We start from the raw sequence: 25,802 nt of genomic DNA on the forward strand, positions 1-25,802 counted from the left end.
AAATCCCTCAAGGACGACAGCCCTGAAAACAGCACATTAGGCACAGCTGCGTTTCTAAACAGAAACCAAACAGGTTCCTGGTTGGTGTGGAACCCCAAGCAGAACTCGTTTGTCCTCCATGTCCACAGAACTGGGCCTCGGTGTCTCCCCACCCGGCCCAGGTGCCTGATCTGGAGTGGCTCTGAATATGAATGAGTGAGTCGTGACTCCTGCTTGAGCTGCTGCTCTGAGTGTGAGTGAGTGGTCCAGATGTTTGATCCAGGTAATAATAATTTTTTAAAAAAAAAGCACAGAGGAGAGCACTGTGGTGAAAAGACAGGCTCAAAAAGATATGAACAGACATAAGGTGGCGTGCAAATCTGTAATCTGCAAAATTCTTCATTGTTCAACAAAGATTTTAAATATTGAAAATGTGTTTTTGATTTGGGTTTTGTAAAACAAAGCACATTCCGTCATTAAAGCCCTTTTGCTCCATTACTCTGGTAAACTGAAGAGAGTTTTTCAGCTGAAATAAACTCCAAGCTTTAGTCTGCTGTTGGTTTGCTTAACTCTTAATGAAAAATGAACAAGGAGAAATCCACAGGGGGTAAAGCCCACACAGACAGAGAAGAGGAGGGTGGGGATTAAAAAAAGAAAGGTGAACTAGGGGGCACAGTGGAAGGCCAGGGGAACACAGACATCAGATGGATTGCTCACTTAAAGGTCTCCTGGTTTTATCTTGTTCTTTTTTGCTTGCTTTGTCCTTCCCTGTGTGTTTTCTCCTCCTCTCTTGCTCTCTGTTCTGCCTCAGTTCTCCAGCTGTCTGCACTCCCCTCTGTCATTAATCCCTCTGCTCTCTCCGCCTTCACTGGACACACAACACCTCATTAATACCTGTATAATCAAACCGGTGGATCCGTGCGGTCTGAGCATGTGTCTGTGCGTGTGTGTGCACAAACACATGCATCTGATTTGTCTTGGAGTGGCGGTGGGGATGAATATTAAGAGTAGATGAACAGGGGCTGTAGAGGAGAGAGGAAAGAGGTCAGCTTCCTAGCATTTAGAGACGATGCCGCGCAAACTGTGGTGAGTACAGCTGCCTGCTGCTTCTTTTAAGTAAAGTTTGAAAAGTACCTTTAAACTATATTATTATTCCTATTGTCCGAGCTATAGTGGTTAAAGTGATATGAGTGGTGGAGGTGTGTCATATGATCTGAACTCATACTGTTAGTACTTTGCTTTTTCTATTATCCGCAGCTCAAGTGAGCAAATATAGAAAGGCAAGTGATCCTGAGAGGTGGTCTAGTTAGAAATGACATGGCTGTAAAGATTAGCATCTTTCTGAGCTTCTTCAGTGATATGAAGGGGTTAACGGAAATATCAACAGTAGGATAAAACAGAAAATGTCGTGCTTCAGTCATGCTCTATGCAGGTGTTGACAGTGGTCGTTTAACTGAATTTATTGGCTTTTATGAGGAAAATACGTAAAATGACTTTGTGGGTTTCTTTGAAGTTTTGTTGGTGCAGCTCCATTTTACAACTTTTATACAGTTTTTCAGGCTGTAACCTGGAAAGGCATAAAAAAAGCATTATATTTAGTTTTTTCCTGCCCATCCTACTGTCATTGTTTGTTTGTATTCGGTGAAAGGTAACGTTCACCGAATACATTACCTTTCACCGTTTGTTTTAAACTTTCCTTTTACATAACTGACACCTAACATGACTAACGTCATATTTTCCATGTGAGCTTGTATAAATTTACTTTTGAGATTACAGCAGAGCCCTGCAGTTCAGTATTTATGGATTCATGTATTCATGGATTTTTCTGTGAAACATAACTTGAAATTATTTATGGAAAATTATTTATGGAAAACTTGGCTATTTGCCATTTTCCTCTAAGTGTTCAAAAGAAAACGCAGCTGTGGAAGCTGAAATATTTTTTTGCACAATTAAAATTTAAATCCTATTGGCTGGCATTTGCAAAGCAGCCAGTCAAGGAGTGGCATTCTTTTTTTTACCTGGCACACATTTGGTGTTTGAACAAATGATATAGACCAGGGGTGCCCAAGTCCAGTCCTCAAGAGCTACCATCCTGCAACTTTCAGATGCATCCCTGCTTCAACACACCTGAATCAAATCAATGGCTCGTTATCAGGCCTCTGTAGAGCTGATCCCGGTCTGTTGGAGTAAGGATACTTCTAAAACTTGCAGGATGGTAGCTCTCAAGGACTGGACTTGGGCACCCCTGATATAGACAGTTATGAGCATTTTGGAGGGGGTCTCAGTGTTCTTGGATTTTATCATGGGTGGCTGTTGTTCATAATGGGATCCACTGTACCAAAAGGCTGTCAACGTTTCTAAATCCACAAGGACCCATGACAGAGATTAAAAACTTAAAAGCATAAAATAGAGCACCTTCACTGTATTATTCCTGTCTTACAGAGAAAGGAGTAAACTGCATGTTTCAACTGTTCATCAACAGATGCTTTTCACATCTTTTGTGCCTGTTTTAATTAGATTTTTTTTCTTTAACTTTCACAGACTCTCACTAAATAGCTTACTGTGATTTGTGTCTTCTTCAATCAGTAATAAAGTCTACACAAACGTTGTTTGTCATTGTCTGTTAAAAGATCTGAGTTTTGGTTTTCTGACTTTTATCAAGACGTTTGGTGTTTCAATGGTCAGGGCCTGTTTAGCTAAATAAATAATGATCTTCTTATGGTCACCAGCTAATATATCTGTGGGTCTCTGATAACTTACTTGCTTCATTTTCAATCTGGTCCACTGGTCTGCTTGGACACTATGTCCTCTTTCTACATTCATCTATGCTAATAACAGAGTCTGCAGCCAGCTGTTGCTAATGAAACACTGATTCTCTCCAATTACTTTTTCCAACCGCCTCTGTCCTGAGATCAAACAGAGCAGCTGTTCACATCTGAGACGTGTCACAATCACAGAACACGATGAACACATGAACATGTTTCTTCTGCAAAAGGTTCAGACTGACTGGCTGATGTGTGGTCAAAATAAGGGAAAATATTAAATTGGGTCATTTTTATTGTTTAATATTATAAAAAGTGTCTTGTTCTAAAAAAAAAAAAAATCTCCTTTCTTTTAGTTTTGTCCAGGCAAGTTTTTTGGGGGCAGGTCTAAATGGTATCTGATGGCCCCATCATGGAAAAGAGCAAATGGGCTGCTTCTATTTCTGGAGCCTGGCATTTACTCTATCACCTTGTGTGACTTCTATATTGCAGGCAGCTATGGTGAGTTGTGACCAAAGAACAAACATGAGCCTGAACGTCTGGCTGGGATATTTACTTTAGGTGGGAGCTTATTAAAACTCGAGGCCTTGGTCTGCAGCACAGAGGAAAAGAAGCAGTGATTAGTTACATGGACGCTGTTTGCAGGCTTAATGAGCTGTCGTCTGTATTGCGCTCTGCGTATTGGATGCGATTGTTAATGTAGTGTACACAGTTACATCCAGCTGCCTAATCTAATATAGGCCTGCAGTCAGAGGCAGAGATAAAGGCGAGGAGCAGTAATGAAGGACAGAAGTTCAGTTAGGTTTTTATCTAATACACATTCGCCCCGGGTGAGTATCGCTCTCAGCTGGGGTTAATTACAGGAACACTGGGCTTAATGTATCCACGACACACACACACACAGAGCATCTGCTGGATCAGACTCCACTTGTTGAAACAGTGCAGTCTGAATTTTCTCCGCTCTGTGTGTCTCGGAGAGATTGTGGGGAAATGATACATAAAGCGTGACCGCAAGGTTTCGGACGTGTTTGTAGAAGTATGAAGTGGGAAGTGGTAGAACTCCACCCATCCTTCAGAGCTCAGGGGAGGACGTTGCACTTCCTGTTGTCAAGTACCTTCACTTCCAGTTTTAGTACATCACAAAGAATGACACATTTTCCAAAAAGTGACCTTTCAAATTGTAGGATAAGTTGCTTCCAGCTGAAATATTGTCTAATTCCAAGACCGTATTCAAGCAAAACGCCTTGTTAGTCGTCAGTAAATGTCTTTCATGTTAACATACTTCTCAGTTTATTTTCTCGCATGTCTCAACAAGTCCAGAAGTGAGATTTTTTTTTTTTTTACATTTAAATATTTTGTCTCACTTCTCTTTGCTGTGACCACAAGAGGGGGTAAAGTGCATGTGTTTGTTTTGCTTTGACTGATGGCGGGACAGTAACCAAAAAAATCAGTGCTCTTCAATAAAAGCAAGTCCAATGAGACAAAAAAGCCACTAGAGGGCGCAATTTCTCCATGGTCACAACTGCTGAAACAGCATACAAGAGCAGGAGGAGCAGTCCCACCTGTTAACAAGCAGCCAGTTGTTAATAAATGTGGAGAAATGTATGGAGAATATGAGTAACAGATACTGAAGAGAGAAAAATACAGTTTTATAAAAAAACATATAAATTGTGTATGCTAATCTAAAAATAAATAACAAAACAAAGTGACAGCTGGACTTGTATATATATATATATATATATATATATTTGTAAAATTTATTCTACACAACTAAAATACAAACAAACAAAGAAAAAGTTCAATATCCTTGATGTTGTTGATGGACATTTACCCCAGCAAGTTCACAGACCTATAAGTTGCCCGTATGAAACAAGATCTCTGTGTTTTCCCTGCCATACCCTAGTACGGCAAACTACAGGGAGCCACGGCTGTTGCCATGGTAGCAAGAGCTGATGATCACCTGAGGGACGGTCCAGCATGGTTCATTACCATGGTGACTGGTTGTCTCACCTCGTGGCCACATTTCATTGCCAGTGCATCCAAACATAACAAGCGGAAGGAGAATCTGACTTGCGGCCCTTGTGGTTACAGAATGCATGAGTGTTTGGGTGACGCAGGAGAAAAAAAAATGAAACGTGCATCATACAAATGTCCATTTTTGGTCTTAACCTATGCAATTACAAAACAATCCTTGGTGATGACCAAGCAAAGATGAGAAGCCGTGCTCAGATAAAGGTGAAATCCGATTCAAGTCAGTGAACTATTAGTAGTTCCGGCTTTTATTTTTAGTTTTTCTTTATTTACAACCATCTTGAGGCCAGCTTGAAGGGGTCGTTGTTGGCTCCATATTATGTGCTTCAATCTCCACCGCGCCATGTTTGTTTGATGTTTTACCAAAAGCAGCATGAGATAGCATCAGAAGTGTATCTTGTAAACAGAAGAGCACTTATCATGGCACCAACACAAACACCAGGAAGTTTTAGCCGCATCATTGTCTAAACTGGCTACAGCGGGCAAAATGGCTGCTGGCTGGATGGGGAAATCAAATTACGAGAGCAGTGAGAGTAAAGCAATACAATAATGTTAGTCTGATCCTGTCTGGATTTGCTGGAGGGAGCTGAGATTGGTAGTTATACCTTTAATGAAATTTGATTAAAAGGTCACATAAGCCCTTAGACAAAAGAAGATTTAAAAAAACTTCAGAAACTGACTTTTCAAAAAGAAATAGTGGTACTTACATGACTAACTTTATGTAGTGCTCTGCTTTAGATGGACATAAGGGTTCCTCCCGTTTCAGCATTGTAACAAAGGCAAAGCTGTTAACTTGGAGTTACAAGACACTCTGATGATACCGTCTCTGTCCCTATAATAACCTTTATAACCAACATTTATGCTCAGGCACACCTAGGAGCAATGTTGGAGCTGTCAAAGTCTGTAACATGCATGGTTTTGGACTGAGGGAAAGATGTAGGAGCCCTTAGAGGACCCATTTATGCACAGGCAACACATGCAGAAAGCAGCAGTCGGGATTTAAACCTAGATCAACACGTTAGGCTCAGGTCAGCATTTTTTACTTTTTGTTCTGAGCATATGACTCATTAATAATATTAATTATGTGGCAAATGCTTATTATCAATAATTATTTTTCCTTAAACTCAACACTTTGCCCAACACACACAGCTTTCTCTGTATATTTCAGCACAGGCAAAGAGCAGGTCACATGATGGGAACTGCAGCAGCCAATTCAGTCGTTGTTTGTGAATGCCATTGTGACTAATCATATGAATCAGATCAACAAAGCCATGTGGTAGCCATTAAAGATGAAAATAGGCTGGGTAATAGGCAGATGTAAGGCTCTCTGGGAGCTCAGCAGACATGATCAAAAAGCAGACCAACAGCAGATTTCAGGAAATCTGAAGAAATTTATTTGAAAAAAATAATTTGATCTGGAGTCCAACAGATCAGACTGAGTTCTCCCTACTTATAAGTTAAAGGGAAAGTCCAGATAAGCCTGCAGATTGACTTTTAACAATGATCCAGTGTTTCTGTTAGTCTATGACCAAGAGAAATAAACTAAAACATTCAGACTCTTCTCCCTCTGCGCCTCGAAAATTGATGTCCAGCAGTGCATCTGCAAGGACTCTGCTTGATTAAAGCAAGTCTTGTTACTCTAAAGTCCCCCCTGACGACCAGATGCCTCTTAGCTTTTGACAAATATTTACTTCTTGCCATTTCCCTGACACCACACACAAACACACGCAGTCAGACACACACTTAGACACACAGAGTAGCTGATAAGCACACCATCTGGCCTGAGTGCTGGCTGTTAAGGGCTCATAAAACCGATCCTCACCTATTCAGAGGGAGAGGGCTCCATGAGAGGCAAGACGAGTAAACAGCAAGCACACCAACCCACTCCTGCTTCTGCATACACGCAAACACTTGTGCACCATTCCCTCCCACGTCCAGGTTCTCCATTTGATGGGGGGGGGGGATGTAGGAGGTGAGAAGATCTGAGGATGTACCTATCCTAGCTCTGTGAATTTCTTCATAACTGCTGCCTTCGCTGACTTTCTTTGAGGAAAAAGACGCAGAGAAATTCTGCTGACTCACAAGCTGACCCAAGGGCTACTTCTCCCGCACATGGGCAGCTCTGTGAAACACATAAGCGCTGGATTTATGATCTAAACAATATATTCCTCCAAACAGAGGAATTCAGGTACTCCCGCAATACATTTTTGTTTGCAAGCAGTAATGTAGTTACGTAAGCCCAATTATTAATGCATGTTTGGAGACAGATTTCGATCTGTCTTTCTTCACTTCTCCATGTTGTCAGCCTCTGACTGTCTCCTTGCCAACACTAACAGGAAGTGTTGCATTTGGAAACCATCTTCGGAGGAGGTTTGAAGGCGAGCTTCTTGATTGCTTCTGCAGCAGATTTGTACTCAGAAACACTTGACAATAACTAACTGCAAATTACGGTCTGTCTCTTCAGCTTTCGAGACCAACGTGAATGATGATGGAAAATTTAAAAGGGAGGAGCGAGCGGGCAGCGGTTTGCTTAGTGTGGTTTGAGAAAAGGCCTGGAAAACAACAGAGAAACTTCTATTCTACTTAGAGAGGGAAAAAAAAAATCTTTCTTCTCCACATTTGTATCTTTTTTCATGTGCTGTCTACCAAACCAAACAATGATACTATTTGTGTCTGCAAAGAATAAGAAAGAGCCTCACAAAAAGAAACAAAATAAAGAAACGTCTATGTAAAACTAGATGTCACCTCTGTTGAGACTAATGAGAAAGGGGTCAGAGGAACACTGCAGGAAGGGACAGAAGGGGGCTGTGAAAGATTGTCTTTCTTTCTGTCGTCTCCGTTCTGAACTGTGACCCTTGGTGGCTTAAAGCGGGCGCATTAGATTCTGTGTGTGTGTGTGTGTGTGCGTGTGTGTGTCAGTGTCTTCTCTGTGACCCGTGAGGTCATCATCAAACCGCCAAAGCTCTTGACAGATGGTTAACAGCTGATGGCCACAACCATCCTGTGATTTTAAACTTCTCAATCCTATTATTTTCCCTTTGCTGTCAGATTACCTTCCTATCCTGGTTATTAAATCCTCTGTCCAATAACAAAACTACATTTGGGGATCCTGTTTAGTCTTGGGTTTTATGTGCTTACCCACACTTTTCCATCTCAGTGATTCATCTATTTTGCACGTACATCAGAGTCGAGGAACAGAGCCCCGTCTCGATCCGACAGAGCGCAGCCTAAACCCAATTTGCTCACAGAGGAAATGATTTATCTGCATTGGAGCAACCTGCAGCCAGCCAGAGCTCGTCCTTCGCTGTTTGGCCCTTTGCACTAGGGCTCGAGTTGATAGATCTTTGCAATTTACCCCCCTGTAAAATGAAATTATACATTGTAAGATGAATTTTAGGGCATTAGAAGAACATTAATCAGAGTGGTAGTCAAGAGGCCTATGGTAATTCTGGAGGAGCTGCAGAAATACAGAGCTCAGGTAGGAAAATGTTTCGCTGGACAACTTTTGCACCACAAAAATCAGGCTGCTATTGAAGAGTGGCTCTAAGAAAATTCATGATGGAGAAAGCCATAAGAGGTCCTATTAGCAGTTTGCCTCTAGTCATGTAGGGAACACAGTAAACAGGAGGGAAGTGTTCAGGCTACATGCAAAATGCTATGTTTGTCACCGTGAACACAACGTTACCATGACACAGTGGTGGCAGCATCATGCAGTAGGGATGCCTTTCTTTACCAGGGGCAATGAAGCTGGTGGGAGTTAATAACAAGATGGCTGGGGCTGTGTACTATAAAAGAAAACCTTTTATGAGCTGCAAAGGACTGGAGATCAGGGCGAAGGATCATCCTTTGGAATGACAACCATAAATGTAAAGCTGGAGCTGCGTGGTGTTGGTTTAGATTAAAGCATTAGTTGGTAGCACTGTTGCCTTGCAGAAAGAAGCTCCTAGATTCAAATCTAAGTCTGCAGCCTCACTGTTTTTATGCATGGGTTCTCTCCAGGTACTTTGGCTTTCTCCCACAGTCCAAAAATAATGACCATTAGGTTAATTGGTCTCTCTAAATTCCTTTTAGCTAGGAATGTGTGCATGATTGTTTCAATTATATGTATAAAAACTGTTACAGACATTTCAGGGTTTATAAAGAAATCCCAGCAGGAACTTCAAAAACACCTTCCTTGGAGTTACCATGGAAATATACCGCAGGTCTCCAATTTCAGTTAGCAGGAGCTCTGCTGGTTTCTGGCTGATTACACACAATGAAACCTTGTTTTTATGAAGAGACTGACCCTTGAATTAACTTTTTCTAGTGATTTTTGAGTGAGTGCGATCTGATTTTACTTTGCAGTCAGCAGGAGTGCAGGGAAATGAGTTGGTTAATTTCGCTGTGAAGCTGGGGGTGTGCAGCCTGTCAGCTGCAGCCCCTAGCTGCAGCTGCTTCTTATTTGACTATTGGACCATTATGTAGTTGAACTGAGGAACCTATAGCATTCTAAAAAATACAACTATAAAAACTGGCATAACTGATTTTATACATTCACAGAAATCAACAATACTTTTGCAGGTTAAACACCTTTAATGCAAAGTGTTCTTAGAAACCCTACCATCATCAGGCTGTGGGCCTATTCAGGTCTCAGCATTTACTTTAGGTTTATTTATTAGATTCTATTTTTAGTTTTGTGAAGGCCCATTTTGAATGATCTTACAGCAAACCTGTGCAATCTGTTGTCCGAGGTGGGGTCCAGCACTGTGTTTGGAATATCTTTAAAATATGATGCTGAAGACGTAAAGACGACGCTTTACTCCTTTGTTGTGAAACAGTCCTCATCTCTCCCCGCCTGTGGCTTCTTTCTAGTCTTTTTAAAGCCAAATTCTGTGCATTAGGATTTGTGTTTAAGGACCTGCTTACAAGGGAGTATCCCTGTGCAGCTTTTCAGTAACCAACTGTCTGTCTGCATCAGTCAGTTTAATGAACTGAGAAAACAGGAAATTGATTATATCCTCTGTTGCAACTCATGCCATAATGGCCCCGGATTGAACAGAGGATGGAAAAAAAAGATGAAACTACAACACAAACAGAAAGAGAGTGAGTTCTGAAAAGCTTCATTTGTCAGTGTGCATTCTTTTATCGGTCAGAAATCTATTACCTGTTCCTTCAGCAAACTTTCTCTTTAAATGCAACACAAAATCCATCCATCCATCCATTTTCTGAACACCCTTGTCCCTCAGTGGGGTCGGGAGGGGTGCTGGTGCCTATCTCCAGCTAACGTTCCGGGCGAGATGCAACACAAAATAATCTCCAAAATGAATTAACTGACACCTCACTAGTGGAGCTAGACAATTACGTTGCAAATTGGCCTGAGTGTATGAAAAATAATTGTCTGATGACATTTCTGTCGCAGTGGAGAGCTAGTGAAGGACCGCGTGCTTTGTGATTAACAAAGGACTGTGATCCGACACTGTAATCAGTGCTCACAAAGGAAGATACATCTGCCATTCATCCTCACAATCCACTACTCATATTTCTCCTCCAGCATTTTGCACTATTTTTTTTTTGACTCGTTAGCGGCATTTATTCCTAAAGTTTTACTCCATCACCTATTATTCTGCTTTTTAATATTTTATAAATTTGGATTCTAGTTGCTTGATACCTGCTGTTACTGTTACCATTTTTCTTAATGCCTTTGGAATTTATTCTTGGCCATCCTTGTTTTGTGTGTGTGTGTGTGTTAATATTTTAAGGTCTGGGTCAGCTTACCAAGCACGATGACTGCACACCTGGGCTTAGCAAGCTGTCAGAAAAAAAATGAAATATTAATGTTCAGGGGATTTATTTATTTTATTGCCAGTTTTTCTTTGTAACATAGCTTAAACTTCAAAATGAATAAAGAGCATAGAAGAACAAGCTTCACGTCTTTCCAGAATCTCAGCTTGATTTAGGTTTTGTTGTTTACTTGGCCATCCTAACACTTGGTTATGCTTTGATTTGGACTAGTTATTGTCAACCTGATATTCGGAATCAAAAGGTAGATCCCATCCCACCTTTGTCTTGGCAAAAAAAAAAAAAAAAAAAAAAATGTGACAAAAAACATTAAATCACGTATTTAAGCACGCTGCTTAACAGTAGGTGGTAGTCATGATCTGTTCTATCAGTTAACACGTAAAACCGTAGAGGAAGACTTGCAAAAAATGCTTACGAGGGATAATTTAGCTTAGCAAAGCAAAGGTATAAATGGAAATTATATAAAATCAGAGGTTGCGTTAACCGTATATATTCCATCTTTGAGCGATTTTTTTTTTTTTCTTAAATTGTGACGGAAAAATCTGAAGGCCATCTGTCATTTTGACAGAACACAATACACATCCAAGACAACTCGGTGGAGAAGCGCAAACATTTTCAATTTTGCACACGGAGTAGAGGTAACCAACAACGTCACAAAGGAGTATATAAGTATTGTCTCAGACTTGGATACCACACTCAATGCTGGCCGGAAGATGACAGCTAGTTGAAGAGTTAGCTTTGGAGAGTGTCTGTGACCGGTGCTGCTGAGATTCTGTGGGATTTTCTACCAGTGAAGCTAGAAGCCTCTCGTTCAAAGAGTCTGGCTGATTTCTAATTACCACAACTGGAGAACCACGGCCACAGGAGGTGAATCACTTTTATTTCATCCAATTTTAAGTGCAATTATTTAATTTTATTGTTATTGTTTGAGCTGCAGTCACAATTTCTGTCTGTCTGTCCATCAAGAGGCCATGGAGTTATACTTTTGTTAAATGTAGATTCTTTACTGACATACAAAGGCTTTGATTTATTAAGGATGAATGCATGTTTCTTGGTCTTCAATCCCAAAGTCAGGAGAACTAAGTTCCATTTGGCGTTTAATCAACTCGGAGGACATGTTGTCATTCTCCTGACCCGAGGCAAACAAGGTGTAATTTAGAACTGCCAAGTGGCCCTAACACTTTCTAATTATCTGCAAAAGACACCCTCTTTGTGCCCTGTGTCAGGTTGACGACCTGTGCATGCTGTGTTATACCTCTCCCAGATGCATGCTGGGATTGGCTCCAGCTCCTGTCAGGCTGGAAGAATGAGTGCTCTCCAAAATGAATGGATGCACAGACACATCGTCTCCATCCTCCCAACAGTACACTTGCTCCATTAACCCATTCTCTAATTTTTACAAGGTGCTGGCTGGTTCTATTCAACACTGCTTGCATTGACTGTCTTACATTAAGTCAGTAATTTGGCTCGTAGGGACAGATGGCTGCATATTTAGGGTCCAATTGGCCTTGGACTCGGTTGTGTTTTTCTCCAAATATAAATACATTTGAAAAGAGATTTGGCCACTTAGTGTGAAATGTTCAACTTCTAACAGGCAATAAACAAGAGAATAAACATCGACATTTGTCCAGTGGAGCTGTTTCTTTACCGCTGAGACCATACAGACAAAGAATACTGATGCTGCTCCAGTAGAAAAATCAAAATGGTTCAATATAAAGCAGAACACTGGCAGTATGAGCCTCTTTGGCTCATATACGATGATTTAGAGCTTTCTGCTAGTTCTGAAAGCCACCAAAGGACACTGAGGGTGTTGAGTATTAAAGGAGTATAGCTGAGAAGGTTTGCTGCGATTTATGGTAGTCAGTTACCCTTCACATGTCCTCCTGAGCCACATTTCTCTTTCCACAGCTTCTAGATAGTGAATTCAGGATTTACAACCTGATTACGACATCATTTACAGTGACAACTTGGGTCCATTGACTTGCCAAAAAGCTTTGTCTTTGCTTTGACTAGGAGAACATTGTCTCAGGACATTATTAGAGTATCTCGAGAAGCTGACTTCTTTGAATTGTTTTTTTCCCCCCCTTAAAACTGGTTAGGTTTTGAGGCTAAAACGGCATAGTTGAAACTCATCAGTCAACCAAATTTCATGGGTAACAGTATTGATGGTTCCAGTTTTAACTAGACGTAAAAGCTCCTTTTTCCTTTTTCTCCAGGTTTGTTGAGCTACAAAACCTCTGCAGACTTGCAGGTATTTGTCGTAAAGCCAAAGTGCAGGGGTCAATTATTTCTGAATCTGTGCTAGAGGTTGTAATGAGAGCTTTCAAAAACGACCCTTGGAGTAGTGTTTATTGGAGAGATCGTTTCTTATGTGCAAAGTGCGGCAGGGTCGTCTGTGTCACAGCCCCTCTTGGGACCAGACACCGCTAGTCCAGCTGATGTGTCATCCAGCAGGCAGCGCGGGACGATCTGGTGACAGAGCAGCAGTTTGTAATAGGTGTCTGGGCTGTCGAGCACAATATGAATGATTTTGTCATCAAGCTATTACCAATGTTATGGGGGCAGAGAGCCAGTCTAAGCTGAACATAAATCAATTTCCACACCTATAGCTTCAGTTAAAGGATTTTATTTATTGCTTGTGCTGTGACATGCTGAGCAGAAGTCTTTAGCACACAGTTCTGAGAAAATCATGTAGGTTATGTTCACGATAGAGGTTTTTATCCAAAGTAATTTGCAAACAAGGCCATACTGCAGTCATTATTAAAGCTTAGAATAAACCACTTAGAAGGAAAACCGTTGGTCAGCTTCTGCAGGAGGTAATGTAGAAAGTGCCATCTTCCATTGCACAGTGTAACAGGAGTTTATATCAAGTCTTCGGAATATCAAACACACACAGAGTGATCTGTTCAAGTTCAGTTTGACTTTGATATTGCACAGTGTAACAGACTTTAGACAGGAAATTGTTGCGGCGCACTAACTTTGGGAAGGGCTATAATGTGAATTTTTAAAAAGATTTTTAAGAAAATGTTTTCACAAGTAGAAAACATTTAAAACCTTTTGCTCCAGAGAGTCTCTTGGAACTTACCCTGAGACAGACTGGCGACCTGTCCAGGGTGTATCCCGCCTCACGCCCAAAACGTTCGCTGGAGATAGTCACTAGCACCCCTCAACCCCACTTGGGACAAGAGTGTACAGAAAATGGATGGATGGATGGATGGATGGATGGATAGATGGATGGATGGATACCTACCTACCTACCTACCCACCCCTTATTGCCCCCAAATTTGGGGCCTTTACGAATGAGGGGCTTAAAACAGCCTGTGCAAGTAGTGATGATTTGGACTTTTAGCAGCAAGAGAATACAGACACCTAGCAGTCACTGAAATCATGAGTATTCTAGAGTCAAATATAAGGGCATCTGTCTGACAGCTGAAGCTTACATCACACCAAGTCATAACCTGAGCAATAATCCCAAACAAACCTGCAAACCAGCAACTTTATGACCTTCAGTAATGTTTTGAGACTGATAATGTGACATAGAAAATAACTTATTGCTTTAAAGGTGTCTGTATTCTGTCCATCCATCCATCCATCCATCCATCCATCCATCCATCCATCCATCCATCCATCCATCCATCCATCCATCCATCCACTCATGCATCCATTCATGGCAACCTCGTCATCTGCTCACGGTTGCAGATTGCTGAGGTTAATGTCCATCCTGTATGATACCTATGTTGGTGATTTAGGGTCCCACAGTGTACTAGCAGCTATTTTTACTCAAAGCTATAGAGATTCCCAATTAATGAAATACATGTGAATACAAATGTTTTGACAAAGTCATGCTGCACTGAAGGATTGCCAGTATGTCAAAATACTGGCAATCTAATAGCGCCGCTAGTATACAGCAGAGTTGGATGAAGAGCTTTACAAGTATTCCCTAAGTCCTTTCTCCACAGGCGTGTTCAAGTAGAGGAAATGAAATAAATTGTTGTCATGGTACAAATGACAGTCATCCACTTTAGGTTTAGCAAATATTAATGAGTCATGGCCCTTGGGATAGCCAAGCCTAAATTAAAGTAACAACACAACAATTTTAGACTAATTACCTTCGCTGCAATCTTTGTCCCAACGAAGCAGCACAGCTGCGATCATACCAATAGTCACAAGATAAGAGCTTTTACAGTTATTACTCTAAATATCAAGAGGCATCTTTGGGTTTCTTTGATTCCAGTAGAATCTGCTGGGAAGTGGAGGTTTGAGATTAGATTAGCTACAATTTGTCTTTATTGATAAACCAACACAAAAAAACAAACAAACATTGTTTTTAAAATACCACGGTCTGTTCCTCTTGTTATCAAACTAACAGTTTGCACTGATTAAACCCTTGATAGTCCTTTAAGGATCTGTCAAAATGCGTTGAACTAAAACCTCATACTGTTTTGATTAGCTATTACTCTCTATTAGCCCCTTTCGTGATGTTGTTAGCTGTCCTGCTGCTTCTTTTTCTTTTAAAAGCAGCAGCTTTAAAAGAATTTGATCAAGTGGTCATCATCAGCATCTACTTGGCAAAATTAGCTGCTACCACATTTGGAGCCTGCTCTTGTTGGCTTTGTGGTCAAAGCACCTGCGTCCCTGTGCTTCAAACCGAAGTGGGCAAAGAGCTAAGCTATGCAGGAAGCACTCAACGACTATTGAGTACATTCCAGCAGCTTTTTTATGTGTGCATGTTAGAAGATAAGATAAAGTGGAGCCGGTCAGAGTTTTGTTGCCAATTTCTGGTCTGCAGTTTTAACCTATCGTGATTTCTCCAAAGAGCAATAATTAGCAGCTATGTTGCTTCCCTTCCTTTGGTCATGTTTTATATTTGGAGCAATGTTAATCAAGGTTTCGATATTTTTTCAAACTAACAGTGCAAGGTTGAAGTTTTAAGCTTGCTTGAACATTTTATATTAGTAGATGGAGTGATCGCATTACCAACTGTAAACTTCCGTGTATCCGTCGCTCTTAAAGGTTAGGCCTGTGTTCATACCCTGAAAACTGTAGACTCTCATCTTTAATTTGAGCAAACTACATTCTGTCCGCTTGTTGTCTACAGAAATCTCATTCCCTGCCTAAATGTAGAAGCATCCCTGAGCAACAACCAAACCTCATTAAAAAATTGTTTCATTTTAAATAGATCCTTCCTTTAGTGTTGCCTCCGACTTTGTTTTGAAAGACTTGACTGCTACTAAGAATAACTAACTTTGAATTTTGTTTGCTCAGTAACCGGTTCCACACTGAAGATTGTTGTTGTCATTGCAAATCAGAGTGTCCAGTGTCTGGAAAGAGATTGACCTTTTTCCAATTGAAGGCTCAGCAGTCAGGGAGGTCAAACTGAGAATTGCTTTGATTTCGCTCACCGTACATTTTCTAGATGTAGTCGTAACTGGTTGGTTATCAGTGATCTTATTAAAGCCCCATCTAAGTTCTCGCCCTGGATTAGAAATCTCTCAGTTTTGGTGAGCTACAGCATGGTGTAGTATGGTGAAAACAGGAAGATTTAAAAGAGTGTGTAAACAGCAGGTTTCTACAGTTCATGTGAATGATCTATCTATTACTAAGGACAATAAAAGACAAGTGCCTGCCATCATTACTACATCCTACTAGATAGGGTTCCAACATTAGAGGTCTCTGTGCAATGAGCTGTCGGCCAACACTGCTAACATTAGGTGAAAAACTCAAGAAATGGTTTCCTTAAAGTTCACATGAGGACAGATTTTAGACAGGGGCTCTCTAGGCTTGAATGGCTTTTTGAGAATCTTGAATGATCTTTGGGGCTTTTTGAACCCCAATGTTAAAAGCAAAATGCTGTTTGCCACAGTGTGTAGAGTTGAATGCTGAGTCCAGCCCATTTCGATCTTGTTGAGTTGAACCTGAAGCCTTCCATCAGTCCGTCTTTCTCTTCTGCTGTGTGAGTAACCACCATACTTCATGCTAAACTTGGTTCCCCCAGTAATTGAAGAAGGAGCTATAAAAAGGAGCTAAAAAATAAGTTGTTTATTTTTGCCAGAAAGAGTGATTGCCCCTGTGCATTCAGCTTTGAGCCAATTTGTTCCAGGTCTAGACCTCTGAGGCACAGATTTCTGATTACAGCTGAGTTTTAATGATCTCATATTCTATCCGTCGCTCTTAAAGGTTAGCCCTGTGTGCGTGTGTGTTTATTGACCGTCACACATTCTATCCCTCTCCTCCTTCTCACTCTTTCTCCTCCTTCTCCATCTGTCGCCTCTTTGCAAACACATGGTTTCTTACTCGGTCGACTCAGCAAGGCCCCCGGGTGTGTGGGCTTCATGCACAGTCACCGAGATACATGCTGCCAGTGTTATTTGTCAGGCGACATTGTATTTAGGATAATGAAAGCTAAAGTAAATTTCAGTGGAGTGAGGGTAAAGAATGAAAGAGGCACGTTTCATTTGTAGAAAAAGTCACCCACAGAAAGACGGCAGCTCCTAATAATGTCATATTAGAGAGCGGGCTGTGAGTCATTCACACGGGGCTGTTAGCAGGTTCATCCTGCATGTGCCCTGAAATTGTGCCAGAGTATTACCAATGTCCAGCGAGACGTGTGACAGCGAGATAAAAGGACAAAGGAAGATAAGAAGCATAAAGCAGAGGAAACAGTTGGCGAAATAATACAGAGAGGAAAAGAGAAACAATGAGGGGCAGACAGGCAGAAGACCTGAGTGGTTTTAAGAAGTCAATTATCTAAATTCGACGTGCAAAGTGACCGGTCCGGGTCGTAGACTCCCTGTCTCGTGGTTGCTGCTGGGAGGGACACCAGACCCCTCTTCCCATGCTCATGAACAGCATTGTGAGGATATGATGGAGGGCCGTTGTGTAACTTAATCCTGCTTGTCCACATGCTTGGCATTTATTATTTATTCTAATCAAATGAAGAAAAAAAAGGCATTTCATTCAGAAAAAAAACAAACAAACTTTAATCCGCTTCCTTCAAGCAGGATCAAATAAAATGTAACAGTTTTCAACCTTTCCCAGTAGCAATATGTGTTTGTCGACATTAAAAGTTTTAACTGTAAAACTTTGCCAAAAAATAGAGCTGTGTCGCTGTGTATTAGATTGAAAATAACCGTGAAATTAAAAACTGAATTATTGATATCATAAAACCAGAGGATCAGCCCTCCACACCCTGTGCTCTGTTTAAACTGGAGTTCTTCCTTTGCGATCAGATCAACCTTAAAAGTTTTTGTTTTTTTTTTTGTTTTTTTTTTAAAACCCCATCTTCTTGACAGTTTTTTTTTTTTTTTAACTAAAATCCTAACTCTACTTCAGCTCCACTCTGTTGGAGGAACAAAAATATTGCACCCGCTGCTTCAAGCTGCTTCTAACCTTTTCTCTTTTAATTTAGGTCTCTGATCCTTGTCTGAAGTGATCTTAGCATGCAGTATAGCCAGAAAGTAAAAGCATCTGTAAAAAAATGTCATTCTGGAAGTTTAGTTTGCCACAACTAAAATAACTTTGTTTAATATATATTGTTTACTTTTTATAGAGTTTAAACATTTTGCATTTTTGATTGGTTATAAAAATGTCAGTCATGGTATGCTTTAATCAAACACAGCTAGAGATGCAGACATTTAAGGTAAGGTAATTTTTTTTATATAGCACATTTTTAGCAACAAGACAGTTCAAAGTGTTTAAATATGACATTCATGTTTATTCTTGTGAAGAGCTTTTTGCATGGGTCATACTAGAAGGCCAATTACTACATTCATATGTTCAAAATATCACATATTAGTAGTATGAACTTTATGGGAATGTTTAGTTATTATACCGCAAAATAGGTTTTGTGTGCCTGACATAAACAAATTTTGCAAATTGTAAACTTGGGGAACATTAAAAAAAGTAAATACATTTTCTCTCAGTTATTATCTCAGCAATTAAAAAATAAAAACATTTTTTATAACCCTTACTGACCTGGATAGGAAAAGCTTAAAGTGTCATGTGTTTTTTTTATTCACTTTATTTAAATGTTTGGTTGTGGCAAGATGTTATAGCAGATTTAAATTTCACCCACGTTAGAAACTGCTCACTTTCTAAAACTTCTTTTTGACAGCAGATAGTAAAAATAGTGTTTTCTTCTTGCTAAAATTTAGATCTTTCAGACTATTTTGGTTTTGTTAATGAAGAACTATTTTGTGCAAACGATGATGATTTAAGAAAATTAATCTCAAAATAAAGTCACCTCAGTGACCCAATGTGTTTTTAAAGGACATCCACCCAGAGAACAGCCATTCTCACACATGCATGGTAATTTTACCACTATTGATTCAACTTAAGTAGGTTTGATAATTAAGGCCATTTCTAATTGGGTTACATTTTTTTATGCCACAGGCAGACACACTGATTTGACAAGTATTGCACTAAGTAGCTGTGTTTAAATATCCTTTTGGTGTCACCCATAGTAGGTAACCGCCCAATTGAGTTTGAGGTTGCTGATTGTGTTCTTTGTGTTTGACACCCCCCAGTTTAGAATGGATTGATAATTGTTTGCTGCCACATTTACCTGTGTGCACTATTCACTGTTGAGCTTCCCATGTCACTTGGTATGATATATGATGCAATATTTAGTGACAAGGTTGTCTATATTGGGGTGTGTGTGTGTGTGGCCAAGCTGTTCTATGTGCAGATAACTTGTATAGGAGCAATCGCTCTTCATGGTGTGGGGAGTAATAACTCATTCTGTTCCCTTGTCTGGGAACAACAGGCACCATCCTGTTGTAAACTTAAAGCAATAATCCATTGCTTTCTACAGTTTGTTTATACTGTTCTGATGCTGATATGGAACCACTGTGATTCATGAAGTTGCAGCATTAAAAAAAACAACTAAAAAAAAACAACTGTCAAGCAGGTCTGGGAAAAAAATGTTATCACTCTGTTGATGATTCATTTTATGTTGCCTGCTGAGGAAATTGGTAGTTTGCATGAGTGGCTACAGCTGGCAGACAAACAGGACCGCCACCTAGAGTGACTCTAATTTTATTAGAGGCGAAACAAGACGAAAGGAAAAGCTTAAGTGGAATGTGGAGAGAGGGGAGTGCTGGCCAGAGAAAGACTTAATCGCGACACATAAGTCTTTATGTCTCCTTTTGTTTTACATGTAGAGTGCATAAGAAAAATACGGTTTAACTAAGAGGTGTGGAAAAATCCAAAGCCATTTTAGGAAACAAAGCTCAAAATAGTTTTGTCTCCTATAATAGTATAGTATAATGTTATATTTAGTAAACTAAATATTTTTGAACTGTCTTCATGGAATACAATGTGTTCTCTACATTTGAAAAAAGAAAGTACAAGGATTGAGACTGACTTATTACAATGTCAGCAACACTTTTTGTTGTCGATAGCAATCTAGCTTAGCACATTTCCAATACAATTTCAGCATAAAAACAATAGATTAATGCAGTAAAACCAATAAGGATCATTGCATTGTTTCTCTCGAATCATGTTTACTCATCAGGTTATTTTCTGCTTCCTGCCATACCATCTCCTCAGGATGAGAGAGACACTTTACATACACCCAACAGTGTTAAAACAATCATTCTCATCAAGGCAACAACCCACTGTACTCAGCGTGTCACTGAGAGATGTGAGTGGGCAGAAGCTTGACAGCAAATATGGTTTATGATGAGCATTTTTGCTTTATTTGCCAAAAAGCCACACCAACCCTTGATTTCTATTTGAGCAGTAGATATTTAACGGATGATCGTTATTTACGTTTTCTTATGCATTCAATAAAAAGTAAAGAGGATATGGTGCATGCAGATTAACATTTAGTGGCACAGTTTAAAAAATAGAGTGGTATATACATAAAAAGATCACTCTAGGTCATCATGATAATAATAATGACGTAGCACACTGGCAATGGCAAGATTGCTATTGCCAGTGTGCATTAAGTCACTACAGGCAATGACTACAAAAACGTGCACAATTTTTATGTTGTGATTTTTAACCCCAAAGTTGCCACAATTCTTTTCTGACATGTCAAAAACATCCATTGCATGATTGCACCCAGCTCTCGTGCAGGATTTGTAATCCACATATTCAGCATTGCCAGAAAATCAATGCAATTATGGGACAGATGTCACAGCAATAATCTAAGTATTACTGAATCTCACCACATTGATAAAGATTCACTTGTCTCAATATATTCAGCATTTGAAACTAAAAGGGAGGACTTGCCATAATCTAGACAGTTGCAGCTGAAGACCCACAGATACAAATTTCATACATCTCACAAGATATTTTATATATCCACCAATTAGGGCTGGACAATAAATCAATAACAATATGCATCACCACAGACATGTGGTCAATATCAACAGATGATACATTTGATTGAATATTCAATTTCACTGAACTCCAGTCCAGAACCGAACAGCATTCTGGGAGATTTAGGCAGAGGAAACAGGAAGCTAAACAAGGCATGTAGCATCAACTAACTCACTCACTCACTCTTTGGTTGCCTAGCAACAACCTTTTGAATAACATACAAAGCAACATTTGCAGGTTTCACCACCGTGCCTCATAGCCACTTAAAATAAAAAAACAACAGACACTTAAAATAATAATAAAAAACTAATCAATAATTATCAGTATTGACTGATATGAAATGCTTATATTATGATATGTTTTACATCCATTATGTCCAGCCCTAATACCAAATAGGTTTCACAGAGTAACAGTTCCCAAACTTTTTTTTCTTTTTAATATCAGACAACATTTTTAAAGACCAGCCGTTTTATTTTCTCAATAAAAACGAGAAAGCCAGTACAGCAGCTACCCGACCAACTGGGGGGCACTAATAGGACATTGACATTTTCTTTCCAGGTGGTCAATTAATTCTTGAGTATGGAAAAAAAAAAATGACATGATGATGTTGCACCAAGGTAACGCATCTCATTTTGACTTAGAACATTGTGAATTTCACACCCTTGATCACAACATACATGTACCAATCAGAATGCAACAAAAGTTATACTCTGACTTATATTTGTGACTCCATCTCGGTTAAGACTTCATGTTCCAGTGCATCATCTTCATGCCCTCGTGTTAAGATCAAATTGTTTTTCATTGCACGAGTTTAAATGGCAAGCAAGAAAACACTGTTATACCAACTGATAATTTAAACATCCTCACAGTAATTATTTAATGCGGGTCTGTTGAACCTACCCCTTCTGTTTCATTTCAGCGATGTACAATTTATAATGAGATCTCTCTGAACACTTGCGCTGCTAATTTTAGCTGAATGGGGAGCTACAAGAGGATACCGTTAACCTCACTGCACACACACGCTCAAGTAGTATATCTTATTTGAGGGGAACATTAATGGGAACTTTAGGGTTATATACATCACTCAACTTGTTTTATGAACCATTGTTCTATCTCAGCGACCTCGTAAATCGTTTTAAGAAACTTTTACCACGAGTTTGTTATAGCATTGGTTGTCCTCCTTTTTGGGGAAGTGTATTCTGGTTCCGGTACCGAATCGCAGCTTGGACTAGCTCCTATTATATGGAGCAGGAGAGAACACAGAGCACAGTGATAAAGAATGAGCGAAATACAAGAAGGTACTAAAAGGCAGAGAGTGTGCATGAGAGACCGAATAAAGTGATCCAGGCAATCAGCTACAGATTACTAATGAGCTAAATAAAACATTATTTGTGATAACACATTCAGCTATGATGATCACATTTTGATTACTTACCATCAGAGCCTGATGACTGCATAGTCTGCATTTAAACATATTTATTAGTCATGACTATACCCACATTTCAAATGGAGAGACAAGACCTCTGGGCTGCTTATTCCCTACAGAATGGTTGTTAGATTTTGCCAATGATTATATTGGTAATATGTTTTGGGGTTTTTTTTAGCAATGTGATGCTGTTGATAAGAGGAACAGGGAATAGAAAGAAGGAGGCACAAGAGAAGGAAATGGAAAATTACACCACCAGGAGTGAAAACGGGGGAGCCATCATATAGTGACAAAGAGAGACAAGAGCATTATGTACAAAACTGGTGCTGTTACAAAGACCCGAAGGGCGAAACTGATACAAGCATGTGAGAACCAACATGAAGACAGAAGCACTGATCCTCCATCATTGTGCTGCACATGTCATTAGCTCATTTACTTAGTTGTCTTTGCGTGAACACTTTGTCTCCATGTCCTTCTCTCCAGAACATCCTGCACTTACTTCCAGTTAGCCTGTATTGATTGTAAATCTTGCCACTCACCTTCAAAGTCTTAAATGACCTTGTCTCTAAATGCATCAGACTTATTGACATGTATGTACCTTCCAAGCTATCATGATCTAAAGACAACATCGATCCAACGTTTTCAGGTCACAGCACATACTACTTTGCTTGTTTTGCTACACAACATTTTGATATTATTATAACTGCCAATGATAAGTCAATGATAAGTGAGATGTTCTGGTCAGTTTCATACAAGAATACCTGAGCTCTTAGTTTTCATTTACCATCATTGCTGTGTACCAGGAGTCCAGCTCATATCTGTGGTAATGTTTTATTAGAACTAGAAGTGGTAATGAATAGTTGATTACAGCAAATGTTGGCACATTTTATAAATCTGGTTGTCTTGTCAGGTTTTGAGTTTGAGGAGGATGAGAAATCTCTTGATTCCCAGCTTGGAAATCTGAGTACATCAGGAGAACAGCATAACTGTGGCAATCTGTATCCATACTTTGAGAGTTAATGATAAAAATACATAAGAGTAAAGCACCTTTTGGCTTTTTTCATGTATATACATTTCTGAAATTAAAAAAAAAACTTTGCCTGAAGGTGAAAAGTGGCAAGAAATTAGAGAACACCAACTAAAGTTTTATTTTGTAGTCCATAAAAAATATTAGACAGCTCACAACATCTGTGGAAGTACATTTCAGAAACATTTAAGGGCTAGAGATGCCATGAGAAGTCGTTTTTTTATCTGCAGTCTGGAAAAAGAAATTGGTAGTTGATAGATTTGTCCCGACTGGTCTGAGGCTAATGGCTAGAGCGAGCAGTTCTCACTGCAAGGTGACTTTGCTGTCTTGCTAAACTCACTTCTGCATTATTATTCATTCTGAAGGCTGTGTTGGCCTGCATTCTGTTCAACATGTGACACGTTTATATGCTTCGATCTTCTGCAATAGTCAAGTCCCATCAATATGTTGATATTGCAGAAAAATAAAAGCTTCTATCTCTTTTTAAAAACAACATAATCAGTAACATCAATATCGTTTTTATCCTAAATAGAACAAAACTAAAGAGTAGCAGATGAGAAACAAGATTGACTTCATTGGCTAACAGCAAGCCACATTGCGCTGACTAAAAATGTTAGTATCCATGGTGAAGTGCAAACCTTGGATTCAGATTTAAGCAAGTTGTTTGAAACCAGGCTCTCCAGCACTGGAAACAGGGATCTGGTCTTTACAAATGTGTCCATCAACAGCTCTCCAACCAGCTCACTGTTTTCATTATTCAGGCAAAAGCTACTGGTGAGGGGAAGGCCTTACCGTGTGTGTGTCTGCAGCGGTGTTGTACTAGTTCTTCTGCCACCTGCAGGAGACAGTTGGATCATTTTTAAGTCATCAGTTTTTACACAAATTAATATTTTAAAAAACATTTCTTAGTGTGGAGTAGATCAACGTATGGATTGTTTTGACAACACTAGGGCAGACAGAGTAGTGGTGAAGCCAAGCACAGAGATGCTAAATCCAAATGCAGTTTATTTTTCAAGTAGTAGTTATATTTTTTGGTAACACTCCTTTGAAAACACTGAATAAAGAAAATGTTCACTGACACAAACCATTCATAATTGCAAGATTTGGGGAAATGAACAATTTTGGGTGTCAAAAGGTGCCTTCTGCTGTCAGCAGGTAAGCTGCTGACTACTCCTGACTACTCTATATTACAAAAAAAAAAACTCTCTTTAGCTGAATAAAGGTAAAAAAAAACAACAACAAAAAAACATAGCTGAATAATACTGATTTTTTTAAAAATCCATCATTATGTATTTCGGAAAATACTTTTTGTTCAGATTTCACAGCTTAACATACAAGAAACTATGTGGACTCTGATGGACAAAGCAGTAAACTAGGATGTGTTTCATCATATGCGCTCTATGTCTGCAGTGTTAACTCCATTCAGTATTTATGAACAGTTCATGCAGTAAGGTTGAACATACCGTCTGTATGTTTTCGAAGTAGTTAGATACAGGTGTTGTACATGTACCCCCTTAATGATGCATAATTGTACCCTGGTGGACTTGCTGAGTGTTTTTGTTAGCACATGTACATACATGTTTACATGCTCTGTCCCCTTAGGACTATCGACAGTCCGGTTGAGCTGTGAACTTGTTTGTTTTGCATCACTCGGGGTTTGGGAAAATCCTCAGGTGACTTTAAGAGATGGTGGTGTGTTGGAAATCCCACCTATCTGATCTTTAAAGCACATTTCAGAAATGATGATTTTAATCTTTGTATCTAGGCTTTTCTCCCCTGTATGTGAACAGGATGCATCCATAGGAGTCATTCTGATATCCTCTGGCAGCTTTCTGGTTACCATGGAGCTTGTAATAAATACACAGTGAAAAAAAAATGAAAAGAAAAAGCAAAGGAAGGGCTTTCATTTTATAGCTGCTGTTATTGCTGCCATTTTCTCAGCTTAATCTACTCCCCAGCTGCTTTTAGGCAGCTAATGAAGCTTCTCGTCTACTCATCTGTTCTTTGTTTCTCGTGCTGATTGATCCATTTTTCATCCTTTGCACAAAGAGTGTGTGACACTCCATTTTCAGCTCGCCAACAACGTTCACCTTTTTATTATTACGGCCATGCACTTTCACCCAGACAAGCTGTACCAGATGCGAAGTATGAATCACAGAGTAATTTTGCTGTGCCAGCCCGTCATTTTGTTTATATAGTTTTATGTCCGTGTCCTTGAGTGTCTAAAAAGTGTTATCAATGCTTCAAAGTGACCTCTGATGAAACACATTCTCACTTCTACCTTTCGAAACTGTTTTTATTTAGTTGAACATTTTTAGTCCAGGGATGCAGAGAAAGCCGTTTCAACATAGACTCATTAGAGATTTGAGAAAAATCGATGCAGAAAACACTAATGGCAAATCTGTTGAATGAGGGATGAATTTATGTGCCTTTGAGTGTGAAATCTGCGTATTACCTGGCACATATCTACATT

At 39.6% G+C, this 25,802-nt stretch overlaps 1 protein-coding gene across 7 annotated transcripts in view; it reads left to right on the plus strand.

Moving 5' to 3' along the window:
• The window catches only part of LOC103148113 (rap1 GTPase-activating protein 2-like), a 94,584-nt gene that overhangs the window by 22,907 nt on the left and 45,875 nt on the right, over positions 1-25,802 (plus strand). The window contains exon 1 of one of the 7 annotated variants that reach the window (XM_016678988.1): positions 992-1,065. The exons of 5 other annotated variants lie outside the window; for them this stretch is intronic. In XM_016678988.1, the coding sequence (XP_016534474.1) occupies positions 1,049-1,065 (17 nt within the window). In that variant the 5' untranslated portion in view covers positions 992-1,048. Of the gene's footprint in view, positions 1-991; positions 1,066-11,350; positions 11,418-25,802 lie in introns of those variants that run through there. One more of the 7 variants, XM_016678989.1, reaches the window with a different exon arrangement.

Source organism: Poecilia formosa, unplaced genomic scaffold (genome assembly GCF_000485575.1).
Source record: "Poecilia formosa unplaced genomic scaffold, Poecilia_formosa-5.1.2 Scaffold198, whole genome shotgun sequence".
NCBI lineage: Eukaryota > Metazoa > Chordata > Actinopteri > Cyprinodontiformes > Poeciliidae > Poecilia > Poecilia formosa.